Genomic DNA, 21,989 nt, shown 5'->3' with positions numbered 1-21,989 from the left:
CTACCCTGACCTTTACATAAATGTTTATGCTCCTTTGTAAATCAGCCGGGAGTTTTAATCCTCTCACCTTTCTATAATCCTAGTCACTGCATAGGGATATGGGAGAACGTGGACCTTCCCCCTAATTATGCCCGTTATGTTACCTGTGTACGTTTTCGTTTCTAACTTGCTTGCTCTCCTCTTGTCCTCTACTCCACCCCTTCACTACCTACTCTAGTACCGCCACTGTGTACATTACATCCCCTACTCCAGCCGATCTAGTGTAAAATAACACCAGGAAGGAATCTCCATCTTCTTGGGACTATTACATCTAATATTTGCAACCGAGGTTAATCCCAGATATGAACATGCTTTCATTTCTGGGTATGCCTTAAGAAGCTATAAGTTTTGGTAGTTTGATTCATACTTACCATAATTGAAAATAAAGGAACAATCGATATTAACTTACATTCATTCACGATACACTGTACTCCAGCATCTTCACTATGTGAACAACTATTTATCCCAGACCCAGTTACAGCTCTAGAACAGTATCTCAAGTTTGCTTCGTCCCCAATGCAATCAACGTCATCATACCAGATTTTTCCTGTACCCTGACCAAATTCAGCTGATTGTAATACCCGCTCGGCACCGTAGTAACCAAGTTCTCGACAAACTACATGACCGTCATTTATGTCCCAAAGATCGTCACAGACAGTACCCCACTCTCCACGATGATAAACTTCGACGCGTCCTTCCGATGGTGTGCTGCCGCCGACGAGTCTTACCCGGGTTTCTAGTATGAATGTGAGATTGTAGAAAAATAAGACATTCGGTTCAGTTGAACTTTGGGGCTGTTCATCTGTTGGCAAACCCTATAACAGTATCTCTACTGAAACAATATATCCCCCGGTTTCATCAAACATATTCAGATATTGATAAATTGCTCCCAAGTTCAAGGTACGTACCAATTTCAGAGGAGCATATTACTGCAACATCTTCATAATGGGCACAGTTATGGACTCCGACACCATTCATGGTGCAATCACGTAGAGTTGTCTCACTCCCTGTACACTGCACATCATCGAACCAAATCCTTCCGGAACCTACCGGAAATGAATCAGAAGCATCAACAGTTTCCACAGATGAATATCCTAGTTGTTGACAAACCACAGTCGCATCGGATTCATCCCATAAATCGTCACATACTGTCCCCCACTCTCCATTTTCGAAGACTTCGACACGTCCCTCAGATTCTGAAGAACCACCAACTAGTCGGACTGAGGAAGAGAAACAGTATAGTTTACAAGACCCATACTGTTATATCGTTTAACTTCTTTTATGCTAATATATTTAATCTGTGATATGTCAACTTACCAAATAATTTGTCGCTAATGTACAAAATTGGGAAGTTACTGTATGAGGATAAATTAATCAATCGTTTTTTTTTACGGAAAGTAGTAACATTTTTAAGCAGAGTCATGACATTATACTGTAACATACCATTTGAACCATGGAGAATTGATATCCATGTCTGAGGTACAGAGTACCGGCGTCTGAGGTACAGAGTGGTATTATTCACCTGCATTTATGCTTTTTAGGAAATTCAATGTTTATATCTATTAAAACGGAAATGACTAGGAGATGTGATCAGTAACTTCTCTAAGAAAACTTACGTTGTTGACCAGTGGAGTTGCCGCATATCAATGAAATGATTATGGCACAGAGTCCCCACGCTTCAAACGACATTTTTTTCTTGATGTAGGCCTATACTGCAAACTGTTAAAGTCATAAGATATGAGACTTTATTCACAATATAATTAGGAAGAAACTCATGTGAACTACGTTTCTGATTGTGATCCATTTTTTAATTGTTCAAAATTTTGTTTGTCTTCTTTAGTCCTAGCATTACTTATCATTTAGAGTATTTAAGTTAAAGCAACGCATTTTAACACACACACACACACACATATATATATATATATATATATAGTTCATATATTGCAAATAACGGTTTATTTTCCATAATGCTTCATACACTTGAAAACCCCTCAACATTTCTTTGCACATAACACATTCAATTTGGTTGACCTACATGTCACATGTCTGATGTGCTGAATTGATGAAACGTTTGATGATCGATTTAAGTGGTGTTCTTCAGGGTGTAATGTAAGAACCAAGGTATAATATCATTTTCCTCTCCTCAAGTTAGAGGTTATATCATATACCGTCGCCATACTATATTGATAAGCCCAGTAAATATATATCTAATATCAGATTAAGATCTAGAATAACGTCTGGTGTTATTTTACAATCCGGATGTAACGTGGTCTTTCGGATCTCTAGCTTGCTCTAATCGTTGCACGTTGCAAATGTGCCATTCTATAAGGAATCATGAATATAGCTGAAAGTCCCATCAAAGATTGACAATTTTACAAGTCTTTTCTTCATTGTATTTTTATTTATAAATCATGCACATTGACGATGTAAAGGAAGTTGACTGCCTACTTTTCTGTTATTTTTATTCCTTTGTTTTTACAACCTTCGTTTCAAGGACACTGAACAAAGGTTCGTGACCTTAGACGATTTATGATATATTTGATTGTCTTCTTTGAAAAGAGGAACATGACATTATTCAAATCACATATGTGGGCTTGTAATTATGAGTTAACTAATTTAGGCCTTAAATAAGAAATTAAATCAAATGTGTATATCCTGGAAATGGTGAGAGCGATTCGAAAATGTCAACGGATTTTGAAAGACAATTACCATACACAATATTTGTACTGACTATGGGGCGAATTGGCTAGGTGCCCGTATTACTTAAGTCTCACATTTAGAAATGAACAGTTCGGATTTTGTAATACAACTCACAGATTGAAAAATCAAATTTATTGATCTGGCAACTTAAACAACATATCACATAGGTAATTAGCGAATCATTCACAGGGCAGGAGTCAGAGCTATATAGCCTAAAGCTGATGAAACACTTTATTCACAACATACACCGCACCATCCTTTCGCTCTAAAATTCTCCAATGTCTTAACATCTCTCTGACAGAATGTAAAAGTCCTTACATAACTCAGATATATTCTGAGTTTCTTTTTAATATGTCATGCCTGGATCATATATAAAATCCATGCAAGGTCATTGAAAGTTTTGAAGAGATATCAAGCTACTTGCGACACATCTTATATCCTCGAGATTAAGAATGCTTTATAGTTATCTAAAAAGAGTAGGGCAACGATTTTACCCAACACTGAGTTAGTATTTATCCTACCAGATTTTGGTTAACCTTTTTTTTCCCCAACCAAGTGAAATTAAGGCATTTTAACTCATTTAGTTGCCAAAAAGTCAATAATTGTCAGCATATTACTTTTTACAAAACCTTAGTTGGATGCATAGTGTAGGGGGAAAACATTTGGCGTACATATTGACAACGTAGTGTTCAATATGTCAACAGAATGTAGGTCATCTATATACGTGGTCATCTATATATGTGGGATACATGTACAGACTGTGTATAACACGACACAAATGTCGTGTCATACTTGCTCAGTTCACATCAATTATGTAAGAAAACTTAATTGGTACTGAAGTAATGTCTTCAACAATGTCTACACTCTCGGAAGAGAGTGCAGGGTGGGATTCTAGCCACCCCCCCCCCTCACACACACACACACACACACCCAAACAAACCTATAAACTGATGCAATTCCAACCCGGACCTGCAACGAACTTCTAGTTCCACCTAAATGAGGTTCTGATAGAATAGGCCACCGAGAACTAGTACACGTCACCAATAATAATCACAAGTTTCATGAAGAGAATAGTTTATCGTCGGAACCTTTGTAACCTCGAGTAATGAGTTACTTTTAGTTGAGAAAATAACGGAAATTCACAATAGGTCTCGTGTCAAGGTCAGATGCAACTCGAGCGGCATGTTTTTAATCAATTCTAAACACGGTTACCAATATAGGCCAATTTATACTTAAATTTCATGCTAACGGTCTATTTCTTACTTCTAGGGTAAAATATTGTCGTGTCATGTTACACACACTCTACCACTGAAATTCGACAGAAATATTGCTATCCGAGCGTTCAACCAAATAGTGAGTTAGGATTTCCTCTTCCACATTTCCATGCCACACCTACCGACACCACCTATCCCTGTAACCCAGTAACCATCATGCGGCCAAAAGCGATGAACTATGCAAGGTAAATGACGTCACTTTCATCCTCTGTATAGCACTAACTAGCAAACATGAAATACCGAAACATTCAGTGAAGAAACATATAACATGCAACAAATAGGGACAATTGAGAGATTCATAAAGACTGCAAATGAAATATCAAAAATTAAACTATTGAAACAAAGGATTGTTTTTCATTTTGAAGATGGTTGTATGGATTACTAAACGTTTTGCCGGAGTTGCCCAAAATGAACAGGCTGGCGCCCAAGCTGAGACTTCTGCAGACCACGAAGAAAGAACTGGCGCTTTCTCCTGATATATCGCCTTGTCCAGGAGACATTGAAACTAAATCAGGTCAGCTTCCATATGTGATAACGTAGATTTCATTTGTATATTCAATGTCGATCGAGAAATTCATTTAAGATATATTATCGGATTGTTAGCTCAGTGGTTAACGCCGGTGCCTTTCAATCAGAAGGTCCCCGGTTCAAGTCACTCCCAGATTAATGTATGTCGTCCAGTTACAGAGTTGTTGACAATTATACAAATCATAATCATGGACGTTAAATATGAATGTAAAATACTGACTTCGGTCAGCTTGCGGCTTCGATAAGCCAGTGAGGCTTTTTCGCGAGTTCCTGCTTGCAGGAGGATCTAATTTACATATACATACATATTCATTAAAACCAGAAGCTTCTTACTACTTCGAGTTATCATCTTCAAGATCTTCATCTTCAAGATAATACATTGAAAACGGTGACATGTTTGTTTGGATCTATTTTACTAAGGTACTTTTTAGAAGCAAATAATTAAGGCCATCCTTGAAATTATAAATAGAACAAGTTTGTGAAGGAAAAGACCCGTGAGAAAAAACTGAATATGAATGGAGATATTGTTTGTCAAATATTCCGCCAATTCACAAATCGGTTTATCCGTGGACAGCTTGTTCTATAGCTATGACCTGCCATATGCAGCGGATTAAGGCTATAGACATCATATACAATGCGGTTCTCATTGACTGCAACAATCATTGCTCGATAGATAATGACAATAGCCACCCACCATAACACATGGAGGCGATTAACACTGTCTGCATTAAAGTGATGTAGTGGAATTTATTGTAAACTCTAAACAGTCCAACTTCGATCACAGATAGTTTTTTTTTATTAGATCTAAGAATAAGCTGGACATGAGACAATGTGATAAATAATCCGTCGCTTATCGTTATTCCAGATTATTATCAGAGACTCCCCGCTCATCGAAATTCTCTAGATAACCGAAAACGAAATCAACATATCTTCCGAACGCCATTTGACTTTGTTTAATCTTTGTAACTGCGGGGTAAAGGAAACCGTGTGTCTGTTATGTCATCTAGGCCAAGGTTATGCCAATGAGTCATGTATTTTTACACTATTGACTGACTGGATTAATAGTGCACCGTGGTACATTGAACAGTAACCTAACCAGTCAATGTACTTTCTAAAACACACGTTTTAATACATGATTCTTTCTTTTTTTCACTGTATATGCATGCTATAGTGAGAATTATATTTCTCATGCCACAGTGGTAACATATTAAAAGCAATGACACAAAAATTTGTGTACATATTTATATGTTTGCAATATCGAATGAAGGGGTGTATGGGTTTGTAAATTAAGGAATGAGACCTGTTTTTGAACAGTAGTCAAGTCTCAAGATACTTTGATCCGAGCACAGAAAATAGTTAATAAGTATAGCATCAATCATGCACAGCTACTGGAGTTAACTAAAGGTGGCCTAAACCAATACCGTTTTGCACTCTCAGAATATATGCATACATAACGTTCTGTTTACGATTTGCTGATATACACATAAATTAATATAATCGTATGTCACGTTTCTGGATTTTCGACCGGTGTTTTCTATGGATCTTTGGAAGACGAGATGCAACAAGTACCATCTGATGCTTAATAGGCAAAATACTTTAATGAATCAAATATTACAAAGGAAAATATTCGTACCCGCCCCCTCCCCCCCCCCCCTGCCTGTACCCACCCGACGACTATTCACCCTTTCAACTATTGGATCACAATTTGATTACAAATATACTCTTCTTGTGTTCCTCCTAATTTCAAGATTAGTCAATAAATAATACCTAGATAATGATATTACACGCGATCGTGTTATTTTCCCCTCCAAGTATATCTGTGATTTATGTGTGCACACCCCTTTCACAGAAACAACATATGGACAACCCTTTTTCGATTTATGATTCACGCTTTCACAAATGTGAACAGATACTGTAAAGGGATCACAATAGTGACTGTTGAATAACTTCAATCTGGGATTCGAACACCTCTACTTGCAATCTGGGATTTGAACACCTCTACTTGCAATCTGGGGTTCGAACACCTCTACTTGCAATCTGGGGTTTGAACACCTCTATACTTGCGGTGCTCAACTTGAGTCGAGCTCGGAATAGTTGAATCATACTCGGTATGCTTGAAGAAAATGTTCAAGTATATAGTTTCCACGAATATAGGATAAAGTAATATCGAGTAAGCGCCACTGCAGTTATATTGACTTACCGTATAGGAAGGATTATCTAGGGTATCAAATCACAAATAGTCCATCAGTGGGAAGTTGTAGATCATGCATGAACAACTTGGTAGCCTAAACAATATATACATGGAACAATGCACTACATCAAAATCAATAGGCGAAACATTTCTTAAACCTTATACAGAATGACTTTATTCACAAAACTAATTTTAATATGTTGTATAACCGTTGAAACTCACTACAGAGTATCATTTAAAGATGTGTGTTTAGAGCACTTTTATTAATGCTTCAACATATTTACTAGCAGCCGATATACACGTCTTGCCTATTAACAAAGAAAGTATTTTGTTAAGTTATTGAAATTAATAACACAACATTTAGACCTGCGCTGTGAATCCGACTCTATCATCAATTTCACATTAAAGAAGAATTCGACTAAATCTAGAATGTTTTAAAGTTTTCTTGGACTACAACATACCAAGCCTAAAATGGCCACCTTAAGTCACTCTTTTACGTAAACTTATGTACTCCCTATAGGTCACAATTTCAACACAGTGCCTCTTTTCATCATGTTGCGATTACCGTGCAAACCCTAACCGAAGTAGTGTACACATAAAATCAGTTATAATTGTGAGTAGTAAATTAAAGGAACTTGGATATGAAACATGAAACTGCCAAACTGTTTAGTCGACAGATGCATGCGATTGAAAAAAAATAACATATTCGAAAAATATGTCAGTAATGTGAATTTGTCTCACCTAGTTGTTCAAGTCCGCTTTCAACTCACGCCGAGACAGTACAACATCTGCAGGTACACTCTGCTATTGCGATACAACCTGAACTCACCATACCAGGTTATTACACACTCTTTATATTGACCTGGTATGGAGAAGAAAGATCGTGACGTCATCATCATCAATAACCTATCTTCGACGGCTCTTGCTTGTCATTTCCGTCTGAACAATCCAAATATTATTTTGTTCCTTTTTTGGTTCCTTTTTTTTTTGACGATGAATAAATTCACGGTCATGTGTCCCACGACCTCTAATAAATATGGGAACAAGGTTACATGTATCAAATATTGCAAGTTACTGTTAACAGTGGGGCAACTAGGAATTCATTGCAATAGTGTTAGACATTTACGATCGACGTCATACATGCTGTTACAGGAAATCCTATACAACGGTCATAGTTTCTCACAATAGCGTGGATACAAACTGGTACGAATAGTAATCACTTGATAATGATTAAGACTTTTGGGCATTTTTAAACCATACGTGATTCCCTTAAGTAGTTTGAAATTTTTTTTTAAATATTTTAGAAATGAAAGTACGAACTTTTGTAAACCATGTAGAACGCTTATTAACAGGCGTAAAAGTTATATGTTTTCTCAGTCATCTGAATTTGGTAATGCATATTTTCAAATTTGCAGATGAACATAATTATGGAAGTATGTACAGTAAAACATCTTTTCGGGTCATGTTTTGAACCGAATTCCCATAACTGTTTTTTTTTTTTTTTTTGTAGTATCGTTCTTAGTTTATGTGACGTTATAAATGCTTAAATTCAATCAATCCATGAAAGTTAAACACCCTTATTTTTTTTATATTTTTTTTAAGCTTTTGACTTTCCCGTGGTTATGTTATGGACTCATAGGAATCATTTTGAGAGATAGCAAGATTGATGATAACAATTAAGTGATTATAATTGGGCAACTTCTCCTAAAAGCTAAGCTACTTTATTCAGTCTTGTATCTTATTTGATGTTTTTTTATGTGTCTATGTGTAGATTTTGTAGTCAATCTGTTTTATCGCTTTACTCTTCACCAGTGCTTTTAATCGTTTTTCGATCTCATATTCCTGTATATATCTGTAGATGGTATATGTATTTACTGTTTTATGTATTTACTGTTTTATGTCATTGTATTTTCTAGATTGTTTGTAAAGCGCATAGATGCATCGCGCGTAGTGCGCTATATAAGATTTTATTTACATTACATGTGAGTGTTAGTTAAAGGAGTACCGAAGGCAGGAACCGCTTTCTGTTGGAATGAATACGCTCGCTTTGAATGTACAATGCACAGTAAGCCGCCATTGATTATGCAATACGCATGAAATTCCATTTTGATGACGTCAGGGAGGTAAAAATCTCATAACAAAGTCTTTTACCGTGTGGTAGACACCCCGTGGAAAATAATCAGCTGTTGTTGCTAGGGCTAGAACTTTAGAATTGCTTGCAATTTCCTATAAGCACAACGCAGCTTAAAATATTAACGAAGCACCTGAAGCTAATAGTTACGATAAAATCAAGAGTTCTCTTTTCTTAAAATTTGCGTTGAAAAGAAGGCAAAGGCTACGCTAAACGAGCACACTGAGGCTAGGCCTAGTGTACGCTAAAGTAACAGTAACAATGCAGACTGACTGTAAAGTTAAACATACAGCATGCCTTGCCAGACTTAAGCTTACTTCATATCCACTTCGAATGGAATGTTTCTTTGCGTGGTCACGGTTGTCGTTCCTCACTAAGGTAGCTCTATCATCCGCTTTATTTTGGCAAACGGTTTTAAAGTCTGTTTTTTACTGTTAAACAGTCTTCTGGGGATGAAAGAAGGTTCGCAAAATTATCTACTTCATGGAAACAGACACACTCCATCTCCATAGGTATCCGTATATCATATTCTTCCCTATTTACTCTTAATATGTTTTCCTTTGCCTGGTAATTCCTCTGCCTGTTAATATCTGGTTCAAATCATTAGGCTGCAGCCCTGCCATTGAACCTTCTTTGATTTCTCTCGCTTTTGTTGAGAAATTCTAATGAAATTGTTGTTTACTGACTGTGCTTTTGTAAAGCATTCTTACGGAGAAGGCGCTACTGCTCGATTGAGTTGGAATTTGCGTATTGAATGGCCGCTTACTGTGTAATGTGGTTAGGCCTTAGGGAGCCAATTTTCAATGCGAGCGTATTCAGTCAAACGGATATTAGAATATTAGATAGGTTTGACGTTACTGAACGATATGAACTCTCTTTGATCCCTGCCTTCGTTATTCCTTTAACTCGTATATCTTTTGAGGTCATCGTTGTGTTTAACTTATTACCGTAACTGTGTAAACGCGTCATCTAAACGAATGGTACCGTAATAGCTAAAACTAGCTCCAGCAAGTTAGTCTCACGTGATGTGGTAGATCTAAATGTATACCTATTGTATGAAAAGATGTATCAGTTCTGCAAGCAAGCAAGTCCAGATTACCAGCTCAGCCTAGATACTGATTTCCCGTATTATAATGCCAACTGCTTCACGAGTACTGCCAGAAGGGGAAGCACTGCCTGAGACGTCCTTTCACCTCGAGATCCAACTGTGCAATGAAGCGATCAAATTGTTACTCCATGTAATCCCTCCGTTGGGGTGATGTATAGGTAGAATCACTTTCAAAATTCAACGGTAAGGTCTCGTTTAATTTTAGATTACAAGTTGACAAAAAGTGCTGTTATGACGGGTTTATTTGGAAAAACCTCAAATTATATTATATATATTTTCCTTCAGATTTGGTGGCATAAATGCTTTTTTTGATAACCGGTATCCCAACACAAGCAATCAACAGCGTCCACATAGTTGTCTAATATATCATAGCGTTCTTGTGGAAAGCCTTAAGGAAAAGAAAACAGTGAGACAAATTTTGCTCACCTTGTCCTTAGACCTTTTCGCAAAGATTGTACTCAGTTAGACTACAGGTCAGTGACAATGTCTACCCCTAGCTGACCCTCCCTACTTGAGACGAAAATCGGCGGCATACTCTTTTAGTAACATACCCCACCCCCATACACCCCCACCCCAGTTATAAAGTCTACCCCTGGTTTACCCTCCCTACTGGAGAAGAATATCGGCGGCTACTCTTTCTGTAACATACAGCCCATCCCCATCCCCACTTGAGAAGCTAAGCAACTCCCACGCTTTCTGTAACATACATACTTGAAGTATTTCACTTTATAGGAAGCCAAGTTTGGAAATGTTAATACAACTTAAATTGCTATCAGTCGTCTGAACCCTTAACAACTCCGTGGTCTGACGTTGTTACAGAGATTCAACCATTTACAACCTTTTTGTGTAAGACTGAAAGGAATAAAGGTTTATAATAAATTTGATTTACAGCATTTACAGAAGAGAAATGTTAAACAATATAAGTTCTCTGGAAATGAATTATTCTTTTTGCCGGTATTCTACAGTTCAAAAGGTTAAAACACTATGAGAGCGTCGTTTGGAACGTTGGCTTCTTCAAAAAACAAAAACAAAATGCAGAGTTATAAATATAAGTCGAAAAAGTTTGTTGTTCTTCCTTAGCCATGTCCATAAACCAGATTTCTTGTATTATTTTTAATATCTAGATATACATCAGAAACTGCAGTGCCCCACCAATTTTTCCCTATCCCTGTGGGGTGTGATGTCAAACGTTTAGTTGTTGGTGTGGCAGCATGAAATCAAGTAAGTTCGTGTCATCATTTTGAAAAGATTTAATGAGAGATGTTAGGTTATTATAGTTTGAGCCTTTTAAGAATGTTTGAAAGAGAAAATAATTTTAGTTCAATGCGAAAGTAATAAAAATCCTAGCTGTTGATAGGCATATTAGCTTTGGCACGCAATATCCAACACAACAGGCAGGGAAAAGTATTAGGATGGATTCTTGCTTTTTAAAGTTGTTATTAATTAAACCAAATATCAAGTTATCGATAAATCTTCAGATGTTAAAGTCCGTGAAAACGCCCCCAATTTTTTAGCAGATTTAGCGAAAACAATTTTTTACTACTCTCCTATATAGGAGACAAACATGAATATGGGTTAATATCTAAACAATGCACGTTAAATAGAATAGATTCAAAGGTGGAAAATAAAAAAAGATTATGATGAAACATGAGTATGAATAACCAATTTGGAACAATTTAGCATATTTATTGCTCGTTCCGATTTAGATATTTGCCTTGGGCTAATGTGCACGTTGTAAGCAATTAAATGGAAACTATTAGTTTCGACTATTGGCTAATCACGTGACGTCCATGTATGAGACACGGCTTTGACGACTCCGGAAAAAAAGGAGGGAGGGGAAGAAACAAGAAAAAGAAGAGCCACATTGGTAAAACCCAAAGTGCCTATATATCTTGAAATTGAAAAAAAAAAACCTATTCACGATGCATGGTCTTGAAGTTTCGATTCTATATCACGTGCAGTTTATTATTAATATTAACCAGCATTTAGAACGCTATTCACACCTCAACGAGTGTACCATAGCGTGTAAAACTTAGCCCTGGTCATTGGTAACTTGTCACATCTACACACCAAAGTGTGCGCAATTCAATCAATCTCTCCTGGGGCACCACAGTGCACCACAACCACGTGTCCCCTGGGGGACGTCCCATAGGGTGCAGCCACAAACCGGCGCACACAACTATATTTACAAGTCACCTCGCAAGTCCCCATTCATACACCTGGGTGAAGAGATGCAATGGAGATAAAGTGCCCTGCCCGAGGACACAACGCAATGATCTGGCCAGGGCTCGAACCTGTAATCCTTAGATCACAAGTCCACTGCCTTAAACACTTGACCACAACGCCCCTCCCCCCGCCCTTATCAGACAATTCCATGGTCCAGAAAATATTGAACCCTGTAGAATAAAAATATACCACAGGAATTCCAGTGCTATGGTGGAATGCTATTGTCGAGTGCCATTGTGAAGTGGAGGAAGTCGGTTGCATTAGAAACAAGGATACGTAATATTTTGGGCGGTTGTGGGAACTCGATCTAAGGCCGGTCAAAGTAAGGCAGGCTTTTAATCCATCTGAAATGGTCTTCCCATTTTTTTAAAAAGTCCAAAATGAGCCAAAAACCCATAAACTGGATAGCCAACCGAGGTGGAATGTAAGTTACACACCAATGAGACTGCTTAGCGTCGTGAAATCACTATCTCTCCATGTCGAAAGAACTAGGGTGATCTGAGATTAGATATGAGTGATGAAAAACAAATAGGAAAGCGTAGGATGGTTACCAAATGCTTCTACCATGACTCAATTTTGTATAAGAACACCTGATCACATGTGCACATACGTAGGTGTAATGCAATGAATCACAGACCTGCTTTACTGAGAGCATTGTTTACTTTGGACACACAACGAAATTAGAGGGCGTCGAAGTAATATCCGCCCAAGCTCTGGGTATTTCACTGATCACGCATGTAAACACTGGCTGAATACGATGACGGTACAATTTGTTGCTTTACCATAGCCATAGCAAAATCAGACTGGGGTAAAAATGTGAGAACCGTGAACATGTACAGGGTTGGGGAGGCGGGGGGGGGGGCACACAATACTATTTTTGGGCAATTTTATTTGATAAATTACAACAAAAATAAGAAAGAAAGCAACTGTCAGGGCACTGGGGGTTCGACAATGATAAACATGGAACCACGGAATATCATATCGCAAAAAATTATGCCAGATCTTGCCATTTCTTTTGAGAATTATGCGAATTTAAATGTGAGAATATGACCCGTTTTCTAGCACTGGTAATTTTAACCTTTCCAAAAGCTGTGTGAAGCTAACCGTGAAGTGTAAACTTTGGTTAATATCGTTACCCTTCACTGATCTTTTCTGTGCAAATATAGGATGTTTTCATGGATATTGTTATCGTACTCACAATTGAGCGGAAGCCTAACTATAGTAAATATTGTATATTAGATGTGTAGTAAATGTAGGCTATATATATAGTATAGCCTAGTATAGTAAAGTCGTACAGGGTCGGTCAGCAGTAACACTTAGCTATAGTTTTGTGTGTTAAACAGTGGATATTATGTCTTCGTCTTGTACGAAAATGGATTTGATGTAAAAGTGTTGGCCATGGACTACAAAATAAGCATTATTTCTGTGTGGATAGAGTTACTTCGTTTCTCGTGAGAGTTTCTTGTTAATAAAAAATGGAGATTTTGAAAGCTTTTGTACTGTTATTTACCGTAGCTGTTTGTCAGAGTCAAGGTAATTGTTTTTTTTTATTGAAAAAAGTCAATGTACTGACGTCATTGACGATGTATCAATAACTATTACAACATGTTATACTCTATTCAGTGTCAAATGAAGTCTGTAAAATACATATGCTTCAAATATCAAATTTATATGTGTATACTCTTTATATCAATTACAGGCCTTTAATTTCTGGTAAACTCTCAACTTTCAATGGAAATTTTAATTAAATTGCTTTGTAACAGTTTGACTAATCCATATAAATTATATATGTATTTTTGGGAACCGCCGACTAGGCTGTCCCTGTCAAGTTTTTGGATAGCTGCCAAGACTGATACTCTTACAACTGAGCAACGGCACACTATATGACGAAGGGGGGGGGGGAGGGGCCGGGTACACGACAGAATTTCCACATTCATATATATATATTTATACTATATATATATATATATGTATATGTATATATGTATATATATATATATATATAAATATATATATATATATGTATATATATATGTATATATATATTTATATATATATATATATATATATATATATATATATATATATATATATAAATACATATACATAATATATATATATATATCAATCAATAAAGAATAACACACCACATTCAATTCATATATTTATATATATATATATATATATATATTTATACTGTATATATATATATATATATATATATATATATATATATATTTAGTTGAAATCGTAGTGAGTCGGAAAATCCAGAACAGTGAAAACCTTGCCAACTGTATATGGAACAGTGCTAGTCCTGTGTTGGTGACATATGTTGCCTTACTCTAAAGAGGTCAATCATGATGATAACGAACTTGAGAAATCATTTGTGAATATAAACATATACACACCATTCAACTGCTGGCGTTTTTGAATCTGACAATGTACACAGAATTACCACTGTTTAAAGTAGCATCACGTGGTCGAGTGGTACGGACCTTGGTCTGTGTCACGAAGGTCCGATGTTCGATTCATACTTTCGCCTGATGGAACGGTTGATCTTTACTTATTTAATACATATCTGTCAAAGCACTTTCTACACATTCGTTATAGGCTTCAGTAACCTATATTAAATCAAGATACCGTATATTCACGTGATGTCACGTGCAGTATAGGTCTTGAATCAGCTAGGACACATATAGGTGTATACTCCTTTTTCAACCACAATAACAAGATATCAATAATATGCGAATACATTTCTACACGACAAGTTTTTATTAAGGAAATGTAGTAATGAATGACGTCACATGGAATATTGAGCAAATGATAGTTTAATATAATTCCCATAAAAATGTGACAAATAAATCGCATCCGAATCAGACACAGAACGTGCTCGAACAATATGAATCATTCATTGAATCTTTTTGTCTCAATAATTATGTCATTTATTGTCAAGTACGGAATGATGAAGAATCTGTGTAGTTAGGTGCAACCTATATCAGTTCCACGAGAACTTGCTTTAAGAATGTTGTTTTCCCTTCTCGATTCTTTTCAGATGAATGCATCGAAGTACCGTCAACATGCACAGAGAATGGCGATATTCCATACTCTATGGCGAAAGCCAACGGACCGATGGTCAATTCTGCATTTTTCTCGGTAGATTTCATTCTGGGTGCATCTTTCGCATGCAGCGACTCCATTGGAAACGGTCTCTGTTTATATTTATTTCCCCCTTGTAGCGACCAGTCTCCAGAGTTATTTGTATGTCCAAGCGTGTGTCCGTTCGACGATCAGTGCCCATTCCTTGGGTTATTCTCCGAAATAATGTGTTCCACGATACCGACCAGCATGCCTGGGGATTTGAAGGAAATATATCCCGGTTTGTGTACCTATTTGGGTAAGTCTCCCTTTTTCCTGTTAAGATTTAAATTTCGTATATTCTGTGCTGTTCTCGTCACACTTTTGTTGTTAAGTTAGTTTCTTTTAATTTGTTATTTTGAGGTGAAAAGGTAGTTACGAAAAGACATCGTATTGCTCATAAAAGGTAGAAATTAGATAGGCTATGAAGTTGGATTTGGTATAGTGGAACCCGTTGAGTGGGCAACCAGTTAGTAGCCTATTTATACTTAGTTCAATCAAGCTGTGCTTGTTACTATTGGTACTATACTGGTATATGTTGGTGATCATATTCTAAATGAAACAGCTAAAGAAATAAGAAAATCACAATACATTCCTTGCTGGCCAACTCATCTAGACAAATATATTGCATAAAAGGGATATTTTCCACTTGAGTAAAGGAAGTATTCGAGAATACTGTGCTAAAGATATTACCATCGGCTTTTCTTTTTCATGCAGACTGGTATATTTTCTTATTTGTCAAGCCTTGTGTTGTAAACGATAGTTATATCATTAAATGTAGAGCGTAACTCTTGTTCTTTTATTTTTATGGAAAATCTTCTTCCTTTTTTTTACACATTTTTATTAATGAAAAACGAATATTGAAAAGTCCTATCATATCAAACTTACAATTTCTCAATTTGGATTGTTTTTTTTTCTTTCTCTGTTTGTATAACTTTGAAAAGGAACGATACAGTCCATTGGTCAATGACCCTAATTTTGTGCGCTTTACCCTTGAGTCCCCCTCAATAATCATTGTGCACAATATATACGTGAAGTTACTATGTCTATAGTAATAGTAGTAAGTTGAGTCTCGTCTATCCGACATGCTCAGTGATTAACCTCCGCCACGTATCACGATCTTGCGCAAGGTTTATTGCTTCTTCGAAATTGTTAATATTAATGTCCTTCAATTGCGACTTTACTTTTCCAAGCAATGTAGTCACGGGCCTTCCAACTGGTTTAGCAGTATGTCTCAGTGCTTCTCTTAAAGCAACCTTTGCTGGAGCGTCCTCTTGGAGTCTTGCTACATGACCGAAAAATCTCAATCTTCTATGTGCGACTATCGATGGCCAAGGTGTTTGGTTGGTTTCGTTGTAAAGCTCATCATTTGATAACCAATTGTTATTGGTCCATCTAATGTTGAGAATATTTCGAAGTAGTCTCCTTTGAAAAGTGTCAATTTTGCGATCAAGATCCTTCGTTGTGCCCCACAGTTCGCAATTGTATGTCTATAGTACACCGTAATTTCGCTTGTTCTCATTTATTTCACGTATATACTATATTATACATATGAGCTTCATTTTTTTAGGTCTAGCTTGCTCAGATAAACAATGGTGTTTAGTGCATTGTCCAGAAACTTTGGTTCGAGTCCAAAAGAAGCCTAAGCCGTAGTCAGTGTTCTCCAAGCAATACTACTAAATATTCAGTTCACATCATTCCAAATGGGGACAACATAATATGTAATGACAGAGTGTCCACCACTCCGCACATCCCCATATTACTGATGGACTGGTTCAAGGGGTTTGTTTAATCGTTGGTACATTAGTACCAAGATCCTAGCTCGTTATAACAATCAACCTAGCATAATTTGTGTACACTCATATAGGTATAGCGACAGGGATACCGAACAATGTTACAACTTTCTTCTGGCAGTAAATGTGGTATGAACATATTTAATGATCGTCTATACAGTGTAAGGTCAAAGTGACACACAGAGAAACTGATACAAAAGCATATCTTTGGGATTCTGAATTGATTCGTAGCTTCATATACAGATACCTTAGTAAAGAAGAAATCATGGCGACCAGTAAATCATACTTCTCTTGTTATTGTCTGTTCCGGTTTTATGTACACAGCGTTGTCAAGTCATTTTGTTACATTGTTTGTTACAATGGCGAACTTGAATACAGTGGTAGGTCTATATATACCTGCGTGATTGTGTGATCTATACAATACACCTGTTGTGAAATTTATATGCCTTTATGCCCCCTTTATGTAAATTAGACTTACGTCACAGTAAGCCTCCAACTTCCATTGTTGTCGTCTGCTCAGCGATATGCACCCAGTAGGTCTCGCACCCAATTACTTGTTCTACTGACTTAAACACTAAACTCGTAATTTTCAAGACCTGCCAAAGCATAGATAGAAGTTTTTCAACTGGTATATCCTACCCACCACATGATAGCTGAGATCTTGACCTATCATGGCACTTGCAAACTTCCGTATCATTACCTTTTAGATTTTGAGCTAGAAGAGGAGCAAGTTTGGCATACTGAATCCCAACCCTTCCATCTGCTCGCCCGGAGTAATATCAACATTTAACCAAAGATTTTATAAAATGGTTTATATCACCTTCGATCCTCCCTATTTTCACACCATCCGTACTTTAAATTATGCTCTTTCGTATAAAGGTAGAACAATCGATGCTGCAGTAACTGATAACATGCTTAAAAAAGCTTTACCTTGGGTACTCTTACCTCTTTTCTATGACAATGGTTAACCTTTCGAGCGGATGAACACTACTCTTAATTGTGGTGCGGTACCAGTAGATTTTTCAACATGTGCTCGATAGAAACAGCGTACAGTTCTACTACGTTAGCGAGAGCGACCATGAAAATATAAACAACCTTGTATTTCACATTAATAACATATGTACACAATCCAAAGAAATTGTTATTCAAAACAATGAATAACACCTTAAGGTGTAGTTACGTTTAACTTGTACGATTACTGTCACACTGCAGCAAATAACAGAGTATATGAAAAATGAAAAAGAAAGAAGAATATTAAAGGAACAGACAAAATATCCATATTTTATACAAGAGGCTGAAAGTTTGCTATTTGATTCATTTAATATTCACTATAAGTATACACACGTTTCGGTGTTTCGTCATTATGACGTCATCAAAACTTTGGCTTTAAGTATATCTATAATTGTATTCCAACCTTTGCGTATTTACGATAGATTTATTGACACGCAGTTATATGTAGTTACGAAACATACTTCGAGGGTATTGTTTGCGATAGTTGGTATCAAAGTGCACGTGTAAGATCTGTTCTCATATCTCTTAATGGGGTACCAAGGGGAGGATGGGAGGTATGCATTAATGTTTTTAAACGTTGTATGAAGAATATACATTGTGAAACATACATTTGGTGTTGTATATTATAATGCCTATGCTATCAATTGCGCTACACAGTGTACGAGCTAAAGTAAAATAATTCAGTAATTAACGAACCCCATGCACAAATAACATATTTTACAAAACAATTTATGGGAGGGATGTTTATAAAGATATCGGGCTGTTTCTACCTCTGTGGAATAATATTTCACTGTATCATGGTAAGTCGAAAATATCCAAGCATTTTATCATTCCTATGTGCAATTTTTGCATTCAGAAGCTTGTCTCTTGTGTAGTCAACATCGTTGACTGCCTTGTATAAGAGTGTATGAAGAATGCATTCTATAGATTTTCGCTTTATTAGCTATAATGTTAGGGAGGTTTATATAAGGTGATGTTACAAGTAATTCAACTATAGTTTTTGTTTGTCAAAAAATGGATTGCATAGAAGGGACTAAGGTAAGATGAATCTATGTTTTCGCTCCATGGTGGAGATGGGGATCGTAATACACACGTGTTATCATGTACCTTCTTTCAACGTATGAATTTTCATTCTTTAAACTTGATCCAGAATATCCCATAAGGCACGGTAGTCCAACTGTTGCAATATTGAATCAAGTATACCAATCCATTGATCCGTGGATATTATTTATAGCCTATACCGATCCTTTGATCCGTGGATAACATATATAGCCTATACCGATCCATTGATCCGTCCATAGTATATAGCCTTGATCCGTGGATATTATATATAGCCTATTGATCCGTGGATATTATATATAGCCTATACCGAGCCATTGATACATATAGATATTATATATAGCCTATACCGATCCTTTGATCCGTGGATAACATATATAGCCTATACCGATCCATTGATCCGTCCATAGTATATAGCCTTGATCCGTGGATATTATATATAGCCTATTGATCCGTGGATATTATATATAGCCTATACCGAGCCATTGATACATATAGATATTATATATATATAGCCTATACCGATCCATTGATCCGTCGATAGTATATAGCCTTGATCCGTGGATATTATATATAGCCTATACCGATCCATTGATACATATAGATAATATATATATATAGCCTATACCGATCCATTGATCCGTCGATAGTATATAGCCTTGATCCGTGGATATTATATATAGCCTAAACCGATCCATTGATCCGTGGATATTATATATAGCCTTTACCGATCCATAGACCCGTTGATATAATATATAGCCTATACCGATCCATAGAACCGTAGATATTATACTTAGCCTATACTATATATAAGGCAACAAAAAAATAACAAAAACTTGGGATCATCACGTGCAGCCCCTTATGAAAATATAATTAAAGAGTTACTTTTATATGTAATCGGCTTACACTATATATTGTACTGAATTGTCACTGAATGGGTGGTATAGTATGGTACAGGTCTTGTCTTTTGTAGTGGCTTATGCGGCTTGTCCACTTATTACAGTAAGGTCATCATAATCAGGGTACACACATAGGCTCCCTGAGATCGGAATGCAGTTCGACAAACCGATCCCATTCACAGTATCATATTACAAACAACCTTTCCTTTTTCATTTCGATAAATGATATGGTTCAGTGGAATACAAACTGATATACTTTTGCTTGGTGGTATAGCTAACATATGTTACAATAGAGGTATACTGTACCTACACATATGATGCCCAAGTTAACGTCGTTTTATAATCTAACTGGGTATTGTATTGGTCAGCTGATATATTTGACAATATATCTTACCGCGCGTGTAGAGACGACTATACGTGACAACTGTCATTGCTGTGGCACGAACCTTTAACTACGCGACAACAGTGTCATGCTGTGACACCAACCTTAAATACCTTTATTATAGTACCAAGTAATGATAATAAGAACATGGTTGCAACGTGTAGGCACAACGATACCTTTTGAATACGTGGTCATGGTTTAATTTAGTTTTCAGACTGAAAACGTGCTGTTTTTTATAATTAGAAGTTTACCATCATTTACTACGTCAAGTAACTTGGTCAAAGGTAACAAGTTGTTAGAACAACTTTATACCGCCATTGTGGAAGTCTCTCAATTAAAGGCTTAGTTGTTACCGTTATATATTCTGTTCTAATGGAGGTGAGCCTGTTGACAACACTAGTGTGTCTCCCCAACCTGCGTTTCAAGTTATTCACATGTGTACACACATCATTTGATGAATGTTAAGTCATATTACAACGTCAGAACACACGACGGTCAATAAAATACCACGTAGTCCGAAATCAGTTGAAAACTCTATTACATAAAATAGGTAAATGGATCTTTTAACTCCAAATATACCTGACAATGCAACTTTACCCACCACAACCAAGCATCCTTGTAGGATAAGGATGATCTCTGATTCTCATAACATTTTAATAACTTCTTACATCTTTATTGTCACTAAAAGTTCAGAGCACCTTACAATAATTGTGTTACATTAGCGGATACTGCATCTTTTTCTGTCGTATACCAGCTGGGTAACGCAGGGTTTTACTATTTAGTTGATATTCCTAAAAGGGAACAACTAGCTTTTTTTACCTAGCTGAAGAAGAAGTTTAACGATTTGACTTGTAAAGTATCGGTTTTACTAAATTAAAGGCAAGGTTTTAGAAATAACCCAAAGTGTTATTTAAAACATCATTAATAAAACCCTCTTGGGAACTATGTTAGTCCTAATAACAGATTCTCATTCCAGTAATTATATATATGATACTTTAGTTGATAATTGACATATTACTTCCAACGAGTTAATCAGTTTTCGTTATACATTATTCATGTTGAGTCAGCAATCAGTTCATCTGACCACTCTCCTTTTACTGCTACTTATTGTCTCAATGTCTTGTCTTTAATTCACTACGCCTCATATATCCGATGTTATGATAACCTACAACTCCTTAAACTGCCAAACTTGACAAGTTCCTACTCAGAAAACAGCACAAATATTTGGAAGTAACACCGAAGTAGGCAGAGTGTCCCTTTGTGTTAACCGGTTTGTCAAGGTCAAGGTACCGGGAAGGTGATAGTGATATGCATGGTTGCTTCGTGGGTATCAACTTAATAAGTCCGTTCTATCAGTGATCTTAACGTTTATATAGCGCTTAGCTATATATGTCGGATATCAAAGGGTTCAATATTAATATGAATATTGCCTCTTAACATTTCGCTTGACCTGAATATAATATTTGTGGGATAGTATCATTCCAAATGTGAATACAGCGAAATGTGTGTGTTT

The 21,989-nt window shown here is 36.5% G+C and overlaps 2 protein-coding genes across 37 annotated transcripts in view; one reads left to right on the top strand and one right to left on the bottom strand.

Moving 5' to 3' along the window:
- The window catches only part of LOC139975427 (scavenger receptor cysteine-rich domain-containing protein DMBT1-like), a 33,113-nt gene extending 25,501 nt beyond the window's left edge, over positions 1-7,612 (bottom strand). For all 7 annotated transcript variants that reach the window (XM_071983418.1, XM_071983436.1, XM_071983432.1 and 4 more), the window contains exons 1-4: positions 7,474-7,612; positions 1,656-1,758; positions 948-1,259; positions 449-775 (exon numbers count right to left, since the gene is read on the bottom strand). In XM_071983418.1, coding sequence (XP_071839519.1) covers positions 449-775; positions 948-1,259; positions 1,656-1,728 — 712 coding nt within the window. In that variant the 5' untranslated portion in view covers positions 1,729-1,758; positions 7,474-7,612. The remainder of the gene's footprint in view (positions 1-448; positions 776-947; positions 1,260-1,655; positions 1,759-7,473) is intronic.
- Positions 7,613-13,444: 5,832 nt separating this feature from the next.
- The window catches only part of LOC139975283 (uncharacterized), a 103,285-nt gene continuing 94,740 nt past the window's right edge, over positions 13,445-21,989 (top strand). For 9 of the 30 annotated variants that reach the window (XM_071983241.1, XM_071983210.1, XM_071983147.1 and 6 more), the window contains exons 1-2: positions 13,448-13,730; positions 15,250-15,591. In XM_071983241.1, coding sequence (XP_071839342.1) covers positions 13,673-13,730; positions 15,250-15,591 — 400 coding nt within the window. In that variant the 5' untranslated portion in view covers positions 13,448-13,672. Of the gene's footprint in view, positions 13,731-15,249; positions 15,592-21,989 lie in introns of all 30 variants that reach the window. The other 21 variants (XM_071983101.1, XM_071983129.1, XM_071983219.1 and 18 more) reach the window with 8 other exon arrangements.

This window comes from Apostichopus japonicus, chromosome 2 (assembly GCF_037975245.1).
Source record: "Apostichopus japonicus isolate 1M-3 chromosome 2, ASM3797524v1, whole genome shotgun sequence".
NCBI lineage: Eukaryota > Metazoa > Echinodermata > Holothuroidea > Aspidochirotida > Stichopodidae > Apostichopus > Apostichopus japonicus.
The sequence above is the reverse complement of the archived record's forward strand: the minus strand, read 5'-3'. Positions and strand labels throughout refer to the sequence as shown.